Source organism: Eucalyptus grandis, chromosome 5 (genome assembly GCF_016545825.1).
Source record: "Eucalyptus grandis isolate ANBG69807.140 chromosome 5, ASM1654582v1, whole genome shotgun sequence".
NCBI lineage: Eukaryota > Viridiplantae > Streptophyta > Magnoliopsida > Myrtales > Myrtaceae > Eucalyptus > Eucalyptus grandis.
Window position 1 is genome coordinate 10,995,749 of NC_052616.1, and position 22,139 is coordinate 11,017,887.

A 22,139-nucleotide genomic window follows, 5' to 3' on the forward strand; every position below is an offset into this window, starting at 1 on the left:
TAGCTGCTGTCTGCAACAAAGGAGATCCCTTGGTCGTGGCATGTAGCTCTCAACCCCCGGTTCAGTGAACTCGTTGTTTGGTAATGTAACATCAGAAGTTAACAAAAAGAAAGACAAACTTCAGGTGGATTCATCGGTTAATATATTGCCGTATGTGTAGGGTTGCAACAGCGGGGGCAGATCACTCCGTGCCCGCATCAACCTTCTCGATGCAGTAAGTTCGACTATCCAAATGAATGTCGTTTGCTTCATCACAACATTAGGGGCACGACAGCGAGGAAAAGCAATATCAAATTGTAAAGCTTTCGCTAGTTGGGAGCTTTTCAGTCTGATTCCTGCAGAATGCGACTATTCACCGGCAACGCGCTCTGATTAATCGAACTAGATTAGTAAACATTAGCAAAAGTAAAGACTTTTATGTTTGTTTGTGTGTGCGTGTGGAATTTTGGTGGATTCAGGGGTATAAGAATTTGCAGAACATGGAAGGAGGATACTCTGCTTGGGTTGGCAAAGGATTTGCAGGGGACAAACGAGAAGAGGAACTCAGAACAGCCTGCAAATTCCGGCCGTAAGAGGGGTTGGTAATTTGGGTTCGCGTGTCAATGCCGTATCTGTATGTCAATTCTCGAGTCAGTCTAAAACATATTGATTTCGATTCTACTTGTTGAATAATCGAATTACTATAAAAACATGGCAATTCGCATCAATAGATAAAGTTAGGCATGTCATATCATTTTTTGTTTTTTCTTTGTGATTCATGTTTTATCCCATATCGCATAGAATAGGTTGTGTCAAACACATGTCATGAGACCGCATCCATATGCATTGCTTGTCAAAACAAAACAAAAAAAATATCTGTCCCCCTAATGTCTTGGCGTCATATGAATAATCTTATCGTCAAAAACTCCACTTTTATCACTATTCTTTATATTTCACTATTCTTGTTACTGGTGACATCATGCATCATACACTTACGCAATGCATATATTAATTAGGTTGCTTATTACTCCCCCCCCTTTGATTTTTTAATCCTTTTGAAGTGGAACGAAAGATCATCCGCTTTGACATAACCAATGATCATTCCAAGAGCTGAGGCCCCAAGCAATAGTATGAAAATGAAAGATGACCTGCCAAGAAAAGGACCCTACCTGTTAAACTACACCCCTTTCTAAGTTCCATTCAGAGCAGAAAACTACGGACGTTAGCTGCCTTCAAATTTTTTAAGAGATGAAAGTTGTGTTACGCCTAGGCGCCTCACAGCAATCCTCGAACGAAAAATTTAGGTTCCATAATTTCTCCCTTTCTGTTGTTTTAACGTTTCGCTATCACAATCTAATGATGTTAACTACTGCTTAACGACGAAGGCCTCAACGAGACGAGAAAGATAAAGAAATACATTGAACGAAAAATAATTAGAGGACCAGATTGCACGAAAATTCATACTTCGAGGACTAAAATTGTAATCTAACTAAATTATACATCCAAAGGGAACTAACATGATCATGAACAGTGGCATTCTCTGGGATACTTTTTGGAAACTCAAGGCACGTACACTCCCTTTGTCAGTCCCCCTAAAAACCACACAAACCGCTACAAAACTACCACAGGTGGAGCCTAGCAAATTGCTGTTTATCCCGGGTGGAGCAGTCGGATCTTGGTTCGGAGTCGTCGAGGACCTGACCACCCTTAGCATCTGAAGGTTATCCTCCTCCGACGCGGCGGCTCAGCCTCATAACCTCTAAGCTTCAGGACCGTGTAAGTTGCAGCGCCAGCTATTGCTCCAAGAGGAGGAGCCACCATGTACATCCACAGTCCTTTGTAATTCCCTGCTGCCACAGCCGGGCCGAGAGTCCTCACGGGGTTCATGGAAGCCCCAGTCGACATCCTATTATCGCGGTGTTACATACTCGGATTTCTCTCTATGTTTTTTCCAAAAGGAAAGAATAAGTAAATACAATTCTTACCCTGCCACAAGAATGCCAACCAGCACTGTTGCTCCAATTGCAATTCCTGCTAAATCTCCCACCTGTCATCATGTAAAATGCAGCCAGAATATGGTTGGAGAGCTTTTGATGATTAATGGAATGAAACGAGCACAGATAGAGGAAGGACGAATATATGACATGGGCGACGCCGTACCGCACGAGCATCGGTTGCCACCGCGACGATCACAAACATGAGAAGGAAAGTGGCGAGAAATTCGAGAGCAAATGCCTGCCTGACATTCACCAAAGGCACCGTGACCCCGCCATTCGCGAAGGGATGGAAAACCCCTTTGAGGACGTAGGAAGCGCACATCGAGCCCCCGACCTGTGCGGCAACGTAGCCAGGCACTTGGATCCATGGAAAGTGCCGGGTCACTGCAAAGGCGATCGTCACCGACGGGTTCAGGTGGGCTCCTGATATGTGACCGATCGAGAAAACTATGACCGTCACAGCAACTCCAGCGCACACCGCGTTCCCGATCAACGTCTCTACTCCACCATACTTTTGGTTCACGATTGGGCCAGCGACCGCGCAAAGCACCAGGAAGAAGGTTCCAACAAACTCGGCTCCGACCTACATCATTCATGTAAATCTAATTAACAATTTCTATCCTACCTTTCTTCTTTCTGTTTCACTTTTCATGGAATGTGAGGATAGTTTAGTTTCCATACTAGACCTAGACGAAGCTTCACCCTAACTTATTCCACCGCCTAGAGTTTTATCGGGTTTTACCTTCCGCAACAGATCATACTTATCCGGCTTGAGTTGCTGAACACCCTTGGTCGCATCATCGGTCGGAACGCACTTGCATCGTATCACGGGCATGTCCTCCGGTAACGTCAAGTCCACTTCCAACGTTCCCAGAGCAAGCTCCTGGGCCCCTGATCCTGACATTTTTCTCAGTTCGACGACTCACCGGAGATTAGTGGAAATCGGAAAGAAGGTCGAACTTTGATTCCTAGGACGCAGAATAGATCAGCGAGAAGAAGAGATCGATGGGAGTGCTTATAACGGCGAGAGTTCAGCCGGAAAGCATTTTCTATAGAAAGTCAACGTCATTACACATCTCCATCTCCATCATCATCATCAGCATCATCTTCTTCTCCTCCGTTAATTAAGCTAATGACTATCATAATGCAACAGCACTCCTGCTTACTCCTTTAATATTTTAAAGAAAAATAGCTACCGTTTCCCCACGGTGTCAACGCTTCTCCTGAGTTTTAGGTGGTGTAACTCTACATGGCAGCTTGTTGAGCCTGTTCTACTGTCCCTTGTCAAGAAAAGCTGTTCTTTTCCGGGTTAGCAGATCTCTAAAGGAAAAATTATAAAAAACAGTTCCTAAACTTTGACTTAATCCGTAATACGATTCTTGAACTTTTAATTTATTCAATGTAATCTTTAAACTTTTGGTACCTATTCAATTTAATCTCTAAATTAAATGAAAATATTCAATGTTGTCCCTAGTCTCTAATTAATGAAAGGATTCCACTGAATATTTTCATACAATTCATGAATTAGAACATGTACTAGAAATCCAAGTCTACATTGACTGAACTAAAAGTTTAGGGACCACAATAAACATTAGGTTAAAGTTTAGAAACTATATTGCATGTTGAGCCAAAGTTTAAGAATCATTTATGTCATTATTCCATTTCTAAAACAGCCGATAAGTGTCAAAATATAAAATTGTCAATAGAAAAAGTCGTCAATGTCTACTTGACTTAGTTACCGAATTTTATTCGATTTTTTTAGTCACGACTACTTATATTGAACAAAAAGAATACTTCTCTCGCGTTGACATTATGATTCATTCACACCCCATCTTGCTTAATCCTTCAAAGGAGGGGAAAGCATTTGAAGTCCACGGTTTTCTCCCTCCCCAACATTCATTTTACTTTATTTATTTTCCAAGTTTTAAATTTGATCAATTATCACATAATTAAAAGAATAGTCTCTGGTTCGAGCTGATGCAGTACTCATTCATAGAAAAGTCGTGGATCTCGTTTCGACATCCAATCAATCGCTTTCTTGAGCTGTAATGCCGATGCCGACGTCATTACTAAATGCGATATCTCAAAGTCAAAAGGGAAGAACAAATCCAGTTTGCTTTGATCGCCATTTTTAAATCTTTCTTAGCTGAAGAGTTTGCTCTTTGCACGCCATATAGGTTTTTTTTTTTTTTTTGGTGAAAATTGCACGCCATATAGTTGCTATGTCCATGGATCAAAATTTCAGAAATCATTTTCTTCTCCTTGAAGCAGCTCGAGATATCACAGAGTGGGATCCGAGCTTCCATATCTTGATCTCTCGGCGATCATCGAACCATGGAAACCATCAAAAAGTAGGATTTTTTGGCATGAACGAGTGCCATCAGAAGCTGATGTTGATCGCATAGCCTTCATCCTGAGTCTTGACTCTCTCTTACATTTCCTTTTGGCAGGTCTGAAGATGTCGCTAACGTCGATGTATACACTGCCAAAGGCCTCCTAACCGTCGGCCACCGGTACTTAGATGTGAGGTCAGAAGTTCAACAGATTGTCGTTTTTTCCTTCTCGTTTCGGCTGTGTAATTCGAATCGAGTTGGGGAGAGGGATCTGAAATCTCGATACAACTGGAGTGTTTGAGGGGCGATGTTCTTTTCATTGACACAGGACGGAGGAGGAGTTCAAGAAGAGCCACGTTGAGAATGCAGTGAACGTGCCTTACATGTTCTCCACCCCAGATGGAAGAGTTAAAAATCCTGATTTTCTCACTCAAGTGGCTGCAGTCTGCAACAAAGAAGATCACCTGGTCGTGGTATATAGCTCACCACCCCCGATCGATTGAACTCAGTTTTCAGTAATGTAACATCTAGAATTCAGACAGAAAAACAATGAGCCGGAACTCATTGGTTTATATTGCTGCATGTGCAGGGTTGCAACAGCGGGGCAGATCGCTCCGTGCCTGCGTCGACCTTCTCAATGCGGTTAGTTCGACTCTCCCAATGGATTCCCGTTTGCTTTATCACAGCATTAGGGGCGCGAAAGAGGGGATAAGTAAAGTAACATCAGATTATAAAGCTTTCGTTAGTTAGGAGCATTTTCAGTCCGATTCCCGTGGAATGCGACATTTTTCACCACCGGCGTGCTCTGATTAAGTAAATTAGATTAGCAAGTATTAGCAAAATAAAGTCATTTGTGGAATTTGGTGGATTCAGGGGTATAAGAATGTGAATAACATGGAAGGAGGATACTCTGCTTGGGTTGACAAAGGATTTGCAGGGGATAAACCAGCAGAGGAGCTCAAAACTGCTTGCAAATTCCGCCCTTAGAAAGGAACATCATCGTCTCAAGAAGGCCAGCAATTGGTGTTTGCGTGTCATAATCATGTTTGTAATCCGTGCTACTTGGAGTCAGCCTAAAAGCACATCGATCCTTGTTCTACTTGCTAAATAGTTGGGTTATGATACAAATGTGTTAATTCATGTCAAAACATGAAATCAGGCATGTCATGTCGTGTCGTTTTTTCGTTTTTCTTTCTTGTAACTTGTGTTTTTCACTCTCTGTCTCGATGTGATGTGAATAAGCTTATTGTTAATACATTGTGCAAACATATTGCACTGCTCAGGTTCTTATGTGAGGAGACCTTCCACGCTTACCCAATAGCGTAAGGGTTCCACGTGAATCCGCATGAGTAACGTTTGAGATTTATGGAGCCTGTGCGATTCGGGTTCGTGTAATAATATTTCCCTGTCGAGACCAAAAAAGGTCGTCCCTACCGGGTCAGAATGTGCGTGTGGGTGAGGAAACTTGTAAAATCCGGATGCATGAAGAAGGTGTGACAGCCTGAATTTTCAGATTTCGTTTTCGATTAAATAAATTGGACATTTGGGCCTTTCATCAACGCGTCGATAGTTCTATTCTTTGAGCTGATCAGACTATCTAAAAAAGCAATTAAGGAATCTAAATGCAATGGAGTTGAGAATTCGATCATGAATCGACTACTTGACCGTATTGATCTGCTAGGGTCATTACGGCATCGACAAAAATCGATCAGAGACTGGAGATATATCGATTCGATGGATATATGTGATTAGTGCGTGAGTGATTCCACCTAATTGCAAAATTTTCGTCGATCGGCACTAAACCTATCTTTCTGTCATTTCTATACCCGATGTCCGTATTTGAAATCTCGAGATTTTCATGACAACAAAGAGTCGCCAATGTGTCGAAAATGTACGTTGTGACTAGAGATAAATCGATCACGGGTCAATTTACCAAAATTCCTAAAACTTACCCGATAGATTAAGTCACGCTAAAATCGTGCTTAATTGAAATTAACCACGAATTTGAACCCGATTTCAGAAATTGAAAGTTATGTTATGTCATGATATATTTTAAGAACGTCGACTCATTCTTTGAAGATTTATTAAGAAATTCGGATTTTTACAAAAATTCAATTCGGACGTTCTGAAAAACGAACGAAAATTTGGATCAACCGAATTGAAGAGATTTTCAACTTGCAAACTAAGCTATATGGCGAATGGGACTTGTAGAAATTACGTGGGCTTTTTCTACATCAAAAGTGGACGTCGAATTTGGGAAATTGTTGAAGAAATTGAAGACAAAAAAAAAAATTGTGAAATTCGGAATTGGAAAAGGGCAGCAATTTTGGACTTCAAAATTTGGATTATTGATGGATTTTATGCAAAGAAAGTAATAAGAGATATTGAGATAATTTTGAGGGATATTTGGGGGACCAAGCATTTAATTTCTTGGTTATACTCTATTGACTTTAGCCATTTTTCCCAAAACTTCCGTCGCGCGCCCATCCACCGACTCCTCTTGCTCACGTTTCCACTTTGCTTTTCGTTTTCCCTTCAAATTCCGTCGAAGCAGCACCCTCACAAAAGGACCGAACCTCTCTCTTTTGCTTCTGGTTTGCTTTCCTTCATTTCCTTTTGTTTTTCTTCTTCGAGATTGCTCCCTGCATCGTGGCTTCATTCAGCCAACAAACAGCCGCCCCTCTCCCCTATTAATTGTTCCCTTGGTCAACAACATCCATAGAAGCTCCTTTTGTTGACCCTTGCGCCTGCCATCTTCGTTTCTTAGTGCGTCCAGCGGAGTCCACCGAAGCAGCCATCCCCTTCGGCCTTCACGCCCCTGCAGCACACGTGTTTCTCCCCTGCCAGCGGCTACCGAATCCCCACCTCCATCATCCCTCGTGTCTTCATCCGGCAGCAACGTCGTCCACCTGCCATCCCCAAGCAGCCGTCTAAGCCGCTTCTCCCCTCTGCCCGTGCCAATCCCACATCGAGCAGCCCTTCCTCTGTCTTTTACTTTGTTGGGCCGTGCGGCTCAACGTGAAGCCCAGAAGCTCCGTGATTTTCAATCGAGCAGCCCACGAATCCAGCAATTTCGGCCCAATTGAAATCCACAAACCCAGCTTGGCAGTCCAGCCCATAATCCAGCAGCCCATCTTGAAGTCAGATCAAGCCCAACCCAGTTTTGAAGCCCGCTTCAGCCCAGTGAATTTCGGCCCAGCTTTCAGCCCAACTTCAGGCCCAGCCCAAGTTAAAAACAAATCTCAGATTGAGCTTAAATTTGTTGGGCCCGTTTTAGGCCCGGTCCAAGCCCATCGACGTCGCCGAAAATTCGGATTTTGGCCGCCGTCACACCGCCGTCGCGGTGAACCAGTTTCCGCAATTAACTGGTGAGTTTATGCACTAAACTCTTCTTAGTAGGCTAATGACGTTTAAGGGGTGTTCAAATTTATTTAAGTGCAATTCGTTTAATTATTAAGTTAGTTAGTTAAATTAGGATAGTTAGATTAAGTAATTAAGTGGTTAGAAATTTATAGTTAATTAGATAAGTGTATTGTTATACAGCTAGGATGCTTAGAATAATTTAATTAGCTCAATAGGTGGTTAGATTAGAATTATTTAGCTTAAGTTAGCATTTTTAGTATTTAATGCATTTATTTAATTAATTTTATAAATTATTTAATTATTAAATATTTTTCCGGAAATTAGACCGGGATAGTCGGTGATCATAATTTCATGCTAATTGTAATGGTGTGGTTAATTTTTGTAATCGAGTGTTAAATTGTGATTTGAGTGCTGATTCAAGGTTGGGTCAATTATTCCAAAATTTGTTAATTTTGACATTTATCTAGAAAATCTTGGGTATTGGGTTTTAAACACCGAAAATGGTTTTATATCTTGTATAAACTAGTGGGATTTTAAAAAGAGGATTATGAATTTTCCGGGTCCAATCTGACCGTGTATCCACACACGACTAATTTCACTGGATGTTTTTAATACGAAGAAAATATGTCAGGATCATTATTTTAATTGAGACATTTGAGTGCAATGCACAGTGTCCTAAGCCAAGATTGAGTGGTTGTGTGTTGGTTGAGAGAACCCGTCCTCGAACTGTGTCGGATGGACATTACTCTATATGGGATTTGAGTCGCAGTAGAGGCTGGACCTATACTCCTTCGAGAAAGTCATCTTTGAAAGACATAATCGTGCTTAATGGAGTGAGACGATGCATGAGTAGACCGCCGAAATTTGAGAGTAGGCCGGTGCCCACTGTGGGGCTTAATCAACAATTTGAAATGCATGATGGGTTGAGTTTGATGCGCCTAATTATGAGACAAAACTATGTGATATGGTATGAGACATGTCATAACGGTTTGGCCTTATAATTAGGACTCATGTGATTGATTGGGCTGAGACCCCTGTAGTGATTGAGAAAAATAAGGCATTTCAATTGTTGTATGCATTTGTGTTATGCATTGTGATATGAACTGTGTTGACATGCAAGAAGGAACTGAGGCGAGGTAAGTCTTCTGTTCTAATTGTGTGATTGTATGGTTAGGACGTTTCTTAGCGTATTTCCCTCCTAATCGGGGTTTAGAGTGTGAACTCGCTGAGATTTATATTTCATCCTGTTGTGAGATAAATTTTCAGGGTCGTCAAGTGGAGGACCTAGATCTGAGAGAAGGTGATTTGAAGTGTAAGTTAGCTAGGACCGCTTCTTTTTGGAAAGTCGATTTTTGTAGTTCTTTGGTCATTGATCTTGTACATGACTCTATGTGATTACAAAAGTATGTTTGTTTGTAAATTTGTCGTCCTACTTTTCTATCCAGAGATGATTATTGTCAAGGGATTTATATTCGCTTCCACATGTACAATAAAACAAAAAGGGTTGGCGACTCGTTTTGAAAAGTCGCAAAATATTATTGACCAGTGAGGAATGGGCACGCGCTCGGGGTTCAGAGCGTGACAAAGGGAGATGCATAAAAGAATCATATTGGGCGCAAGGAATTAACATCTTTGCTCCTTCAATCATCTCTTTCAAAAACTTTAAGTTGTCAAGGAACGAATTCGAGAATGTGTATTGAGAAATTTCTCTAGTATAATAAATAGTTTGGAAAATTCCAAATAAGGATCCGAAATGCTCTCATTTTCTCAATTAAGGGCTCCAAGTACACTTTGCTTCAAATGAAGGCCTGAAATAGCCAAATCATTTCGAATAAAGACTTAAAATGATCAAATCGTCTCAAATAAGGGTTTTTGGCCGGCCAATGACTATTTCAGTTATCGTAGAAAAGGTATTTTGGTAAAAAAAAATGTAACTATATTTTTCACTTCTTTTTCTTTTCTTTTTTCTTTTTTCCTCTTCCCTACCTCGGTCATCGCTATCAACGCCTTGCAAAGGTCGCTCGCCAAGGCTAGCGAGGGTCACCCTCGCCGACATCAAGCAAGGGCAACCCTTGCTCAATGTCAATATGGGTTGCAAGGTGAGTGTCACCCTCACCCAAACTAGCGAGGAGCGTCGTCACCCAACGTCGGCAGGGGGTTGCTCTCGCTAGCCCAAGCAAGGGTGACCCTCACTCAACATTGGTGAGGGTGGCCTTCACATGAGTCTAGCAACCTCCGCCATGGTCGGTAGAGGGAAGGGGGGAAAAGAAAAATAAACAAGAAAAAACAAAGAAAAAAAAGTAAAAGAGGAAAAAGCCCTTTAGTTAAAAAAAATGTGGTCATTTCAAATCCTTATTTAAGATGATTTGACCATTTCATGCCCTTATTTTAAATAAAGTCCACTTCGGACCCTTATTGAAGAAAATGATGATACTTTAGACTCTTATTTAATATTTTCCCTAAATAGTTCAAAACCAATACATTTTCCATTATTTGGCATATGTATGGAATTTTCATATAGTAGGTTGGAGCCCACCATGCTCTTTGCCAAGTTTCCGAATAGTTGTGCGACCTCAAAACTTGCTTATTAAACCATACTTTCATAGTACATCAGCGTACCATACAACTTGATGATGTTTAATCCTATTAGAAGGCAAGATGTTCGAATAATGTGATTTTTGCTTTTAAGTCTATGGTGAGTTTTTATACCATAGAAATACTTCTATAGAATGAAAATGACCTCTAAAGGAAATTGGTACTTATAGATTGTAGATAAAGGAAATATATTGCATTTATACAATTATCAATGTGGACAAACCCTTTGCCAAACTTCTCTTGCAAGCCACGGCACACACGGCACGAACTTTCAAAGTTCTCCAAATGTCAAAAGAGATAAAATCAACTGCACATTTGAACATAAAAATTCACACATGTACATGTAGATCTCCACACAAACATAGGTCATGTTTGGCTATAGATCATTAGAAAGTTTGTGCCTCGAATTCAAGTTCGTGAACGAAATCGAAGGAACCTTCTCTTTCATCGTCTTCACCACGCGGCTCGCCGTCGGCCTAGCCAGTGTCGACTCATCTAGACATGACCTCGCTAGTCCAATCATAATCCTCGCCTCTTCCACATCGAAATCACCTATCAATCTCGGATCCACCATCTTCATCACCTCACCGACATCCATACAATCGACACCGTTAGTCATATGAGCTGCCATTGAGGCCAAGACCTGTCCCTTGTCCGCGCGAAACGCCTCCAAACCGGTCACGAGCTCAAGGACCAAGACGCCGAAGCTATAGATGTCATTCTTCTTTGAGGCTATTCCGTTCCTCAAGTATACCGGATCAGTGTAGCCCAGAGAACCCACGATAATATTCTTTCTCCTAACATAAGGGGATGATGAGGGCGACGACCATGGCGGCGGTATCATAGACGAGAAGCCCATTTTCGCAGATCCAAAGTCGCAGAGCCTGCAATCGGAGTCACCGTCCAGTAAAACATTGGAGGATTTGATGTCGCCATGGATGATGTGGAGGGTGCATCTTTCATGGAGATGTTCGATCGCTTGCGCAAGTTGGAAGGCGATCTTCACGCGGCTCTTCCATGGGAGAGTCGAGCGCTTATTGCTGCCGCTGCCGTGGAGGCGTTCATGGAGTGTTCCGCCAGAGACGTATTCGAATATAAGCGCCTTGATCTTCATGAGACGGGATGAAACTTAAATTAGTTACTGGTAAAAAATTTCTTATGATACTTTTAGATGATACGATATTTATTGAATAGTACTGAAAAATCATTTTTGCTAGTGGGAGTAGGATTACCATATGAGTATAGACAGTCAAAATTTACTTATAAAATGGTAAAATATAGGTGAAATCGAAATGCACAATTGTCGACGTAATAAAGTTTGACAAATATTTTCATATTTTGGTATGCCAACCTGCATCATCGCAATAGCCGAGGAGCCTGACGATGTTCTCATGCTTGAGCCGATGCAGCACGTCCAGCTCCTGCTTGAAGGCCATGCTGAGCCGCTCTCCGCCGCCGCAGTGGACTTTGACAGCTGCGGCAGCGGCGGAGCCTCCTCCGCAGACGGGCAAACGCCCCATGTACACGGTGCTGAACCCGCCTTCTCCAACCACCACCGAGAAGCACCCCGTGATCCTCTCGATCTCTCCCCACTCCAACCTCTTCACAGCCACCCCCGCCGCCTCTGCTGCCGCGTCGCCGCAGCGTCCCGAGCAACTCTCCCCGCCGTCAACATGGACGGCGGCTCGTCGCCTGTTCAGCAGCTTGGAGCGGATGAACTTCACAATACCCATAGTTGCAGATCCGCGATTCAGATCAAGTCAACTGCCTTCTTGGGCTGCTGTTGCTTTTTAAAAGGGAAGAGTCGGTGAATTATGGAGTATACTTAATGGTCGCTAGCTACCGGTGGGGCTCGTGGCGGTGGTTTGGTGCGGCTCAAAGAGAAGAAGCGAAGGAGGAGAGAGAGAGAGAGAGAGATGGGGCCAAAGAAGATCGATGGATGGATACACTGTTTTTGAAATCCCCTGACGACAGAAGCACGCGCACGAACGCTTTGTTTTACCAGGATTTGTCTTTTCCTTAGGGTTTCTTGGGGTTCGGTGGGTGTCAAGAATCGGACGGGCCGGGTGAGAGTCGGAAGGTGGCGTCCTTGAAGCTTCTTGATTCAGATCAGAGGGGCCCTCATGGGGTTGTTAGGGCACATTTTGACTCACATTTTTCTTTAAACTAAGTGTAATCGTGGATACTGATACACATACATGAAATGAAACTTTCATATCTATCTGCTCTACGATTTTTTTGGAAGCATCTCATGTTTTTTTGTCGTAGACTAAATTGAATTTTTAAGGTGTTGTGTTTGTTAGCACGAAACTCGCAGGCACATAGACACGTTGCTTTGTTGATGTTAGTACGATCCGGAAGGTGGCCAAAGTGTCCGACGAATAGAAACAAATGGGAAGTAGTTAGGACTTTAAAAAAGGCATTTAGTCGATCATCTTTTCTCACTAATGAAATTGTCGGTCGGTCAAAGTGAGGTTGCTTACTTGCTACTTCGTTTCAAAGCTAATCTGATAAAAACGGGAACGGCATTATCAACTTGGAAAACGTGGGTTGTCTCTGCGGGACCGCCCACTCGGGCTAGGGAACCTCTCTCAATTGACAATCGATCACGTTTCTGGTGCTTTTCTAATTTTGAACGATCTTCCTTCGATTGGGATAATATTACAAGTGGTGCCTAAACTTTAGCATAATGTATAATGTAGTCCATAAACTTTTAATTTCATCGATGTGGTCCCTAAACTTTACTCTAATATACAACGTAGTCTTTGAACTTTTAATCTATTCAGTGTAGTCTCTAAACTTTTGATACATGTTAAATTGAGTCATTAAACTGTATAAAAATGTCCAATGTTACTATTCCATTAATTCAAGTTCAAGGAAAACATTAAGTATTTTCATATAGTATGAGGACTAAATTAAACATGTACCAAAAGTTTAATAATCATATCAAATATATTAAAAGTTCAGGAACCACATTGAGCAAATTAAAAATTTAGAGACCACATTGCAAATTATGACAAAGTTTATGAATTATTTGTGTTATTTTCTCACTTAGTTTGTTCTCATCAGTGTTTTAAACACAAGACCAATCGGTTAAATCGGGATAAACCGATCAATCGGGTCTTGACCTATCCTCCATTCCGATTTGAAATCCTTTCGGTGGTGGTCGAAACCAATTAAGAACTTTCACTCCAAACCGACAAACCTAACTGAAATTTAAAATTTGAATCGATTTGAAGAGATAATTTTAGAAAACCATTTCACAAATTGAATTGGATTGAAGTTAGACAGTTTGGTTCGATTTTACTGTTTTTTGCCAAACCAAACCAAAATACTTGCTTTTATTTTATAATTGTAGTTTCTTTTTTTATAGTAGGAGATAGGTAGCAATAGGTGAATAATTTAAAGGGAGGAGATTTTATTTTTATTTTTGGTTTAATACCACGAAAAACTCTAAACTAATACACTTAAGACAAATTTACCATAAATATTTTTTACCACCAAAAAAACCTAAATTGGTAAGCATGTAACAAATTAACCTCAAACTAATGTTTTGATCACAAAAAATATAAAACTAGTATATTTATAGCAAATTTACTTTTTGTTAATTTCCATTAAATAGGAATAATGCCACAAAAACTATAAACTAATACATTTGTAATAAATAGATAGTAAAACCCTAAACTAGTATAACTGTCACATATTACATGTCATTTACCTTAGTAATTTGATAGTAAATTTAATGAAAACTAATAAAAAGTAAATTTGTCACTAATGAATCAATTTTGGATTTTATAATTTTTGATAAATTTATTACAAGTGTATCGGTTTACCATTTTTCATGAAAGTAACTTTTTCACTTTTGTTAATAAACGAAGGAGATCGAAAAATAAGTCAAGAAGGGGGAAGCGCGCAAGGAAAAAAAGTAAGAGAGATAGGGGGGAGGAATGACGTTGCTTTCTTCCGTATTTTCATGAATTCTCGACGCTCGTGATTACTTCAATTCGATTTGACTTCAAACCATGCACATGTAGATCTTCACATAAACATAGTTCAATGTTGGCTACAGATCATTAGAAAATTCACACATGTACATGTAGATCTCCGCACAAACATAGTTCATGTTTGGCTCATTAAAAAGTTTGTGCCTCAAGTTTGAGTTTTTGAACGAAATGAAGAGAACTTCTCTTTCATTGTCTCCACCATGCGGCTCGCATGCGGCTTGCCGTCGGCTTAGCCGGGGTGGACTCATCGAGACACAATCTCACTAGTCCAATCAAAGCCCTCGCCTCTTCCACATTGAAATCACCTCTCAATCTCAGATCCACCATGTTAGTCAATTCACCGACATCCATACAATCGGCATCTTTAGTCATTTGAACTACCATCGAGGGCAAGACTTGTCCCTTGTCTGCAAAAAATGCCTCCAAACCCATCACGAGCTCGAGCACCACAATGCCGAAGCTATAGATGTCGTTCTTCTTCGAGGCTATCCCAGTTATCAAGTATACCGGATCAGTGTAGCCCGGAGAACCCATTATAATATTCTTTCTCCTAGCATAAGGAGACAATGAAGGCGACAACGAGGGCAGCGGGATCATAGATGAGAAGTGATAACTCTATAAAAATAGAGTTATTTTACCTATTTTAGGCAACAATTAATGCATTATCTATGAGAAAATATTTGAATTTCCTTCGATTATTTAAATTTTCCTTGTTTATGCAGAATAATGAGATATGGAGAAGATAAGAAAAAGAAGGGCAATTATCGGAATTCAAATAAAAGCGATGGAAGATGGATATCAAATCAGGAAATTCTTGATTTTGTTCCATAATGTTATCTACAAGTAGATATTTTAGATTTCCTATAAATAGGAAGAGAGAGCAATGCTAGGGTTTAGAGGGTTAGATCGTTTTCCATTGTTACAGAGTTTTCAAGTATTTTGAAGAGAAGACAAAAGTGGTGATAGAATTCTTGTCCTTTGATTCAAGATGCTTGGGTTTGATTTATATTTATATTTTTCTTCTACTATGTTCTAATTTTCTTTTGTTAGAGCTACGATGTAACCTAACCATGATGATATGAATTTCATGATTTTTATGTTTTACAATTGATTTCATTCATGTGAGTTATATATTATTGCGTTTAATACTTTTGAGTGACTGGCCACCACTTGAATGATCTGAATTGCATATTATCACCTCTCGCCTCAAACATGCATATCGATCATTCAAGTGGTGGCCGACACTCAAAAGCATTAAACGCAATAATATATAACTCACATGAATGAAATCAATTGTAAAACATAAAAATCATGAAATTCATATCATCATGGTTAGGTTACATCGTAGCCCTAACAAAAGAAAATTAGAACATAGTAGAAGAAAAAATATAAATATAAATCAAACCCAGCATCTTGAATCAAAGGACAAGAATTCTATCACCACTTTTGTCTTTTCTTCAAAATACTTGAAAAACTCGAACAATGGAAAACGATCTAACCCCCTCTAAACCCTAGCTGCTCTCTCTTCCTATTTATAGGAAATCTAAAATATCTACTTGTAGATAACATTAAGGAACAAAATCAAGAATTTCCTGATTTGATATCCATCTTCCATCGCTGCTTTTATTTGAATTCCTGATAATTGCCCTTATTTTCCTTATCTTCTCCATATCTCATTATTCTGCATAAACAAGGAAAATTTAAATAATCAGAAGGAAATTCAAATATTTTCTCATAGATAATGCATTAATTGTTGCTTAAAATAGGTAAAATAACTCTATTTTTATAGAGTTATCAAACCCCAAACTTAACATTTTGCTAGTCCTCGAGCAAAATCAAGACATAACACATACTCAACCTAACAACCTTCTCTATGACATCTTTCCATAATTGCTCAAATTCACAATTCAAAGAAAAACACAAATTTCATCCAAACATTGAAATCGATTTATAAATTAAGACCAATTCTAACTATATGATCCAAGTGTGTGTGTGAAAGTCCTAATCTTTTTCGAATTATATGCAATCCAAATAAATTCACATTAACATGCAACCTCTAAAAATTCTCAATAATTATGACCAAATCTCATAGGTTTGCTTTTCATTCCTCTCTCCACTAATGTAAGCTAATTATCCAATCAAAAATCAATAGGACTTTTCTCGGGTTGTAATGTAAGGCTGGGCTAAAGGTGAGATAACGGGAATTTTAAGCTCAAATCACCCATCAACACGTTGATTTCTAGGATCTAATTAGAGCCAATGTCACTGTCCAATTTCACTCCTTCAAGATAATTTTTCTGCTGCCATATATCATCATTCTTTTTTTTTTCTTTCCTTTTCTCTCTCTCTTTTCTCTTTTTTTTTTTTTTTTTTTGAATTGCTTTATGGTGGAGTTTCTCCCAAAGTCCCTCCAAATATAACGTAAAAATTTCCAACCCATTGAGTATCCAAATGGCTCACTCAATTGAAAGTTGGATAGGGAACCATAAAAGCAATTTTTTTTTGACAATACACCCCAAACTACCACTGCAATCACTTTTTTTATTCTTCTTTTTACTCCATCATTCCTCCCAAATTTCTATCAAGCTCAAATAATTTTTTTTTTTTTACCCCAAAAGAAAATCAACGTGTTCATAGGGCATGGGATAAGGATATAATTTGATCACGGCTAGGCTAAACATATATGGGTGCCAATGAAAATTGGGTAATAATTAAGGCTCAACAGGGTGACTAGGGATAAATAAATAGGGTTGGCTTGAAAGGCTCAATCGATCCAAAAACTGCCTATATCATTTTCTCAATTAGATTTAGCTTAGGATTTCGCCTCAAGAGAAAATCAAACAAATTCTAAGATTTGGGTGAAATCTAAGAAAATCACATATTTCACATGAATGTTCTCTAGATTTACACATAATTCAAAAGTAAGGACTTTTAGTGCTCGATAAGTGGATCAACATAATCAGAATTAAGATTAACTCACACCTCAACCGCAAGTTTAAATAAAATTTAAATTTTCCTAAGAATCGCAAAATTCACAACCTGGAAAGCAATCATGATAAAAAAAAAATTATCCAAAAATTTGTCGCCCCCAAAAACTTGAATGAAGCAAAGTCCTCAATGCGAAAAATAGAATAGGAAGAAGAAAACTTCCCTGGTTGTAGGATAAGTCCATAGATGATCTTGATGATTAAACTCTTGAAAGGTGCTCCCTAAAAATTAACCTGGATAAAATAGAGAAAAGTTAATCTTTTTTTTTTTTTTTTGCAAAACATAAACTTAAAAATAAATAAAAACATAATTAAAATGCTTGGGTTGCCTCCCAAGAAGCGCTTGCTTTATAGTTTTCAGCCAAACTATCTCAAATGTCGCTATTCGGGAGGATGAAGTTCAATGGTGGTCTTCGCTTGTTGTAACCACCTTCAAAGTAGGGGTTCAAACGTTGACCGTTCACTTTGAATGTGCCATCAGTGTCATGCGCAACTTCAACTGTTCCATATGGGAATACCTGTGTAACTGTAAAAGGACCAGACCATCTAGACCGCAACTTTCCTAGAAAAAGTTTAAGACGAGAGTTATAGAGTAAGACTTTTTGACCAATTTTAAACTCTCTTCTGAATATGTGCTTGTCATGCCATCTTTTTGTACGCTCCTTGTACAACTTAGAATTTTCATAGGCCTCATTGCGAAATTCCTCCAATTCATTCAGTTGCAATAATCTTTCTTCACCTGCAGACTGCATATCAAAATTCAGAAATTTCAATGCCCAATATGCTTTATGCTCTAATTCCACTGGTAAGTGACAAGCTTTTCCAAACACTAGCCTAAAAGGAGACATCCCAATTGGAGTTTTGAACGCTATCCTATAAGCCCAAAGTGCATCATCATCAAGTTTTATTGACCAATCTTTCCTAGAGGCATTCACTGTTTTTTCTAAAATTCTCTTGATTTCCCTATTCGAAATCTCTACTTGACCACTAGTCTGAGGATGATAAGGGGTTGCAACCTTATGTGTGACTCCATACTTACTCAAAAGTGCTGCAAATTGCTTGTTGTAAAAATGTGTCCCCCTATCACTTATGATTGCCTTAGGAGTGCCGAATCGGGTAAAAATATTTTTCTTCAAAAATTTCACCACAACTTTAGCATTATTTGTTGGTAATGCTACAGCTTCTACCCACTTAGACACATACTCTACAGCCACTAAAATATATAAATTTCTATAAGAAGGTGTAAAGGGTCCCATGAAATCAATACCCCAAACATCAAATAATTCACACACAATAATGTTGCTTAAAGGCATCTCATTTTTTCTTGAAATATTTCCAGTTCTTTGACACCTATCACATGAAGCTGCATAGGAGTATGCATCTTTAAAAAGTGTAAGCCAATAAAATCCAGATTGTAAAATCTTAGCTGCAGTTTTTGTGGCACCAAAATGGCCACCCGTCTCTCCATCATGACAATGATGTAGAATGTTTGCCTTCTCTTCATCTGGAACACATCTCCTTATAACCTGATCTGCACATACTTTAAACAAGAAAGGTTCTTCCCAAAAATAATTTTTAACATCATAGAAGAATTTTTTCTTCTGTTGATATGATAATTCAAGAGAAAGAACATTACTTACCAAATAATTTACAAAGTCAGCATACCAAGGAATTGACTTGATGGAAAAAATTTTCTCATCGGGGAACTCTTCTAAAATTGGTCTTACCTCTTCCTTTGAATTTGGAATTCTTGATAAGTGATCTGCAATTAGATTTTCAGTCCCCTTCTTATCTTTGATTTCCAAATCAAATTCTTGCAGCAATAAAATCCACCCGATCAACCTGGGTTTTGATTCTTTCTTTTCAAGCGTATACTTAAGAGCAGAGTGGTCGAATAAACTATAACTTTTGAGCCAATTAAATAAGAACGAAATTTATCAAAAGCAAATACTACCGCCAAAAGTTCCTTTTCTGTTGTTGAATAATTCAATTGTGCACCTGACAAGGTTCGACTGGCATAGTATATGGTTTGAAAAATTTTATTCTTCCTTTGTCCCAAAACAGCTCCTACTGCATAATTGCTAGCATCACACATCAGCTCAAAAGGTAAATCCCAATTTGGTGCTGCCATGATTGGTGCTGAAATTAACTTCTCCTTTAAAGTGTTAAAAGCCTGCATGCATTCAACAGAAAAATTAAAAGGAGCATCCTTTTCCAAAAGATTAGAAAGATGTTTAGCAATTTTTGAAAAATCTTTTATAAATCGCCTGTAAAATCCTGCATGCCCCAAAAATCCTCTGACAAGTTTCACAAATGTTGGCAGAGGTAATTTTGCAATGACCTCCACTTTGGCTCGATCGACTTCTATTCCGTTTTGAGAAATTTTATGCCCGAGCACTATTCCTTCCCCGCACCATAAAGTGACACTTCTCTCAATTCAAAATAAGGTTAGTCTTCTCACATCTTTGTAAGACCAAGGCCAAATTATTTAAACAAGAATCAAATGATAGGCCAAAAACGAAAAAATCATCCATGAAAATCTCAATATATTTTTCAACCATATCGAGAAAAACAGCCATCATGCATCTTTGAAAAGTAGCTAGTGCATTACAAAGACCAAAGGGCATTCTTCTAAAAGCAAAAGTACCATAGGGACAAGTAAAAGTAGTTTTCTCTTGATCTTCGGGTGCAATAGGAATCTGATTATACCACGAATATCCATCCGAGAAAGCAATAAAATTCATGCCCAGCAATTCTTTCTAAAATCTGATCAATAAATGGTAAAGGAAAGTGATCTTTTCTAGTGGCATCATTCAATTTTCTGTAATCCATACACACACGCCACCCAAGAATCGTTCTAGTTGGAATCAATTCATTGTTGTCATTTTTTTGAACAGTCATACCACCTTTCTTTGGCACAACTTGTACAAGACTTACCCAACAACTATCAGAGATAGGATAGATGATACCTGCATCAAGTAGCTTAATTACCTCGGCTTTCACTACTTCTTGCATCTTCAGTTCAAACGCCTGCGAGGTTGGATAGTGGGTTTATATTGCTCTTCCATCAAAATTTTGTGCATGTAAATTGAATGACTAATTCCCTTGATATCAGCTATTTTCCATCCAATTGCACATTTATGCTCTCTTAATACTCTGAGCAATTTCTCCTCCATCAAATCTATCAAAGAAGAAGATATAATTACCGGTAAAGAAGAAACTCCATCTAAATAAGCATATTTCAAATGAGAAGGTAAGGGTTTGAGTTCAAGAATTGGAGGCTCTTCAATTGATGGTTTAGGCTTTGTAATGTGTTGTCCCAACTCTTCAAATTTAATTGCCTTTTGCCTTGAATATGGTGGAATTGCCTCCATGAAATTTGCGTACTCCTTTATCTCCTCATTATGAATATCTTTGTCCCTTGGTTGAATCGGACATGCTTCAAGTGGATCTTCAAAAATATTTTCCTGGAAAACCTTATTCACCAACTTGTCAACTGTCTCAACTCTAAAACAAGAATTATCATCGAGATGGATATTTCATTGCTTTAAAAACATTAAATGAAACAAGATCATCTTGAACTCTAAGGATCAACTTCCCCGTTGTACATCAATAAGAGCTCTTCCTGTTGCTAGAAAAGGTCGACCTAAGATAAGTGGTACCTCAAAATCTTCCTCCATGTCAAGAACTATGAAATCTGCAGGAAAGATAAATTTGTCAACTTTTACCAAAATATCTTCCACAATACCTCTCGGATATTTAATTGATCGATCAGCTAGTTGAAGTGACACTGTGGTTGCTTTTACCTCACCCAATCCTAATTTCTTGAAAACTGAATAAGGCATCAAATTAATACTTGCACCTAAATCACATAATGCTTTTTCAAAGTAAGAATCCCCAATAGTGCAAGGAATAGTAAAACTCCCTGGATCTTTTAATTTCGGAGGCAATTTGTTTTGTAGGATGGCTGAACACTCCTCGTTTAACTTCACAATCTCATAATCCTCCAATTTCCTTTTGTTTGCCAAAATCTCCTTCAAAAATTTTGCATAACTAGGCATTTGCGCTAAAGCATCTACAAAAGGAATGTTAATGTACAATTTTTTAAATACATCAAGAAATTTAGAAAATTGCTTATCTATTTTGTGCTTCTTTAGTCGCCGAGGGAATGGAATTGGCGGCACATATGGCTTGGGATTATCTGGAAAAAGTTTACTCTTGCTTGTCTCCTTTGATTGTTTATTGACCACTTCTTCATTGTCTCGACAATCTCTTCTTCTCCCACTTGTTTACCACTTCTCGGGATAATAGCCTTTATGTTTTCAATTGGATTTTCTCTCGTGTTGCTCGGCAAAGAACCCTATTGCCTTCCCGACATCATGCTTGCTAATTGACCCACTTGCATCTCCAGATTTCTAATTGAAGCCTCTTGGTTTTGAAATCTCACATCCGTGCTTTTGATGAAGTCATGAGTTGTGTTAGCAAGTTTGGTGACTATATTTTCCAAATTTGACTTTGTCTCTTCTGATTGTTCCATGAAAAATTTGGATGATTGCGCCATCCCGGATTGTATGTGTTGGAGTAGGGATTATTCTGTGACTTGTTAAAATTCCCAACAAAGTTAGAATTTTCATGAGATTGTTTGAAAGTATTACCTACCCGACACTCGTGCTAACATGTCCCCCACCACAAAATCACATGTCAAAGTGTGAATTTTCATGGCTGAAACACTCATATTATCAAGCTTTTTGTTGATTGCTTCAAATTGTGCAGCAATTGCAGCAAAAGCATCCACTTCATGAACTCCGCTAACTTTTCGCATTGGTAATCTCTCGGTAGGCCACTGATAATTATTGGACGCCATCTCTTCTAATAAATTGT

The 22,139-nt window shown here is 39.0% G+C and overlaps 4 protein-coding genes across 4 annotated transcripts; 1 reads left to right on the forward strand and 3 right to left on the reverse strand.

Annotated features, from left to right (window-relative positions):
- Nucleotides 1-1,449: 1,449 nt before the first annotated feature.
- LOC120293104 (probable aquaporin NIP5-1) lies at nt 1,450-2,983 on the reverse strand. Its single transcript, XM_039311869.1, has 4 exons — nt 2,719-2,983; nt 2,140-2,559; nt 1,965-2,026; nt 1,450-1,885 (listed from the first exon to the last, which is right to left on the reverse strand). The coding sequence occupies exons 1-4, from the start codon at nt 2,878-2,880 to the stop codon at nt 1,687-1,689; spliced, it is 843 nt and encodes a 280-aa protein (XP_039167803.1). The 5' UTR covers nt 2,881-2,983; the 3' UTR covers nt 1,450-1,686.
- A 1,226-nt stretch (nt 2,984-4,209) lies between these two features.
- On the forward strand, nt 4,210-5,599 carry LOC120293105 (protein HIGH ARSENIC CONTENT 1, mitochondrial-like). Its single transcript, XM_039311870.1, is given in 6 exon segments — nt 4,210-4,327; nt 4,427-4,504; nt 4,638-4,782; nt 4,899-4,908; nt 4,911-4,951; nt 5,183-5,599. Coding segments are annotated over 6 exon segments (405 nt in total). The 5' UTR covers nt 4,210-4,310; the 3' UTR covers nt 5,297-5,599.
- Nucleotides 5,600-10,643: 5,044 nt separating this feature from the next.
- On the reverse strand, nt 10,644-12,000 carry LOC120293613 (probable receptor-like protein kinase At4g10390). The gene is made up of 2 exons (XM_039313308.1): nt 11,619-12,000; nt 10,644-11,395 (listed from the first exon to the last, which is right to left on the reverse strand). Exons 1-2 carry the CDS (start codon nt 11,998-12,000, stop codon nt 10,644-10,646), a joined length of 1,134 nt encoding a protein of 377 aa, XP_039169242.1.
- A 2,457-nt stretch (nt 12,001-14,457) lies between these two features.
- LOC120293614 (probable receptor-like protein kinase At4g10390) lies at nt 14,458-14,868 on the reverse strand. Its single transcript, XM_039313309.1, has one exon. It carries the CDS (start codon nt 14,866-14,868, stop codon nt 14,458-14,460), a length of 411 nt encoding a protein of 136 aa, XP_039169243.1.
- Nucleotides 14,869-22,139: the final 7,271 nt, after the last annotated feature.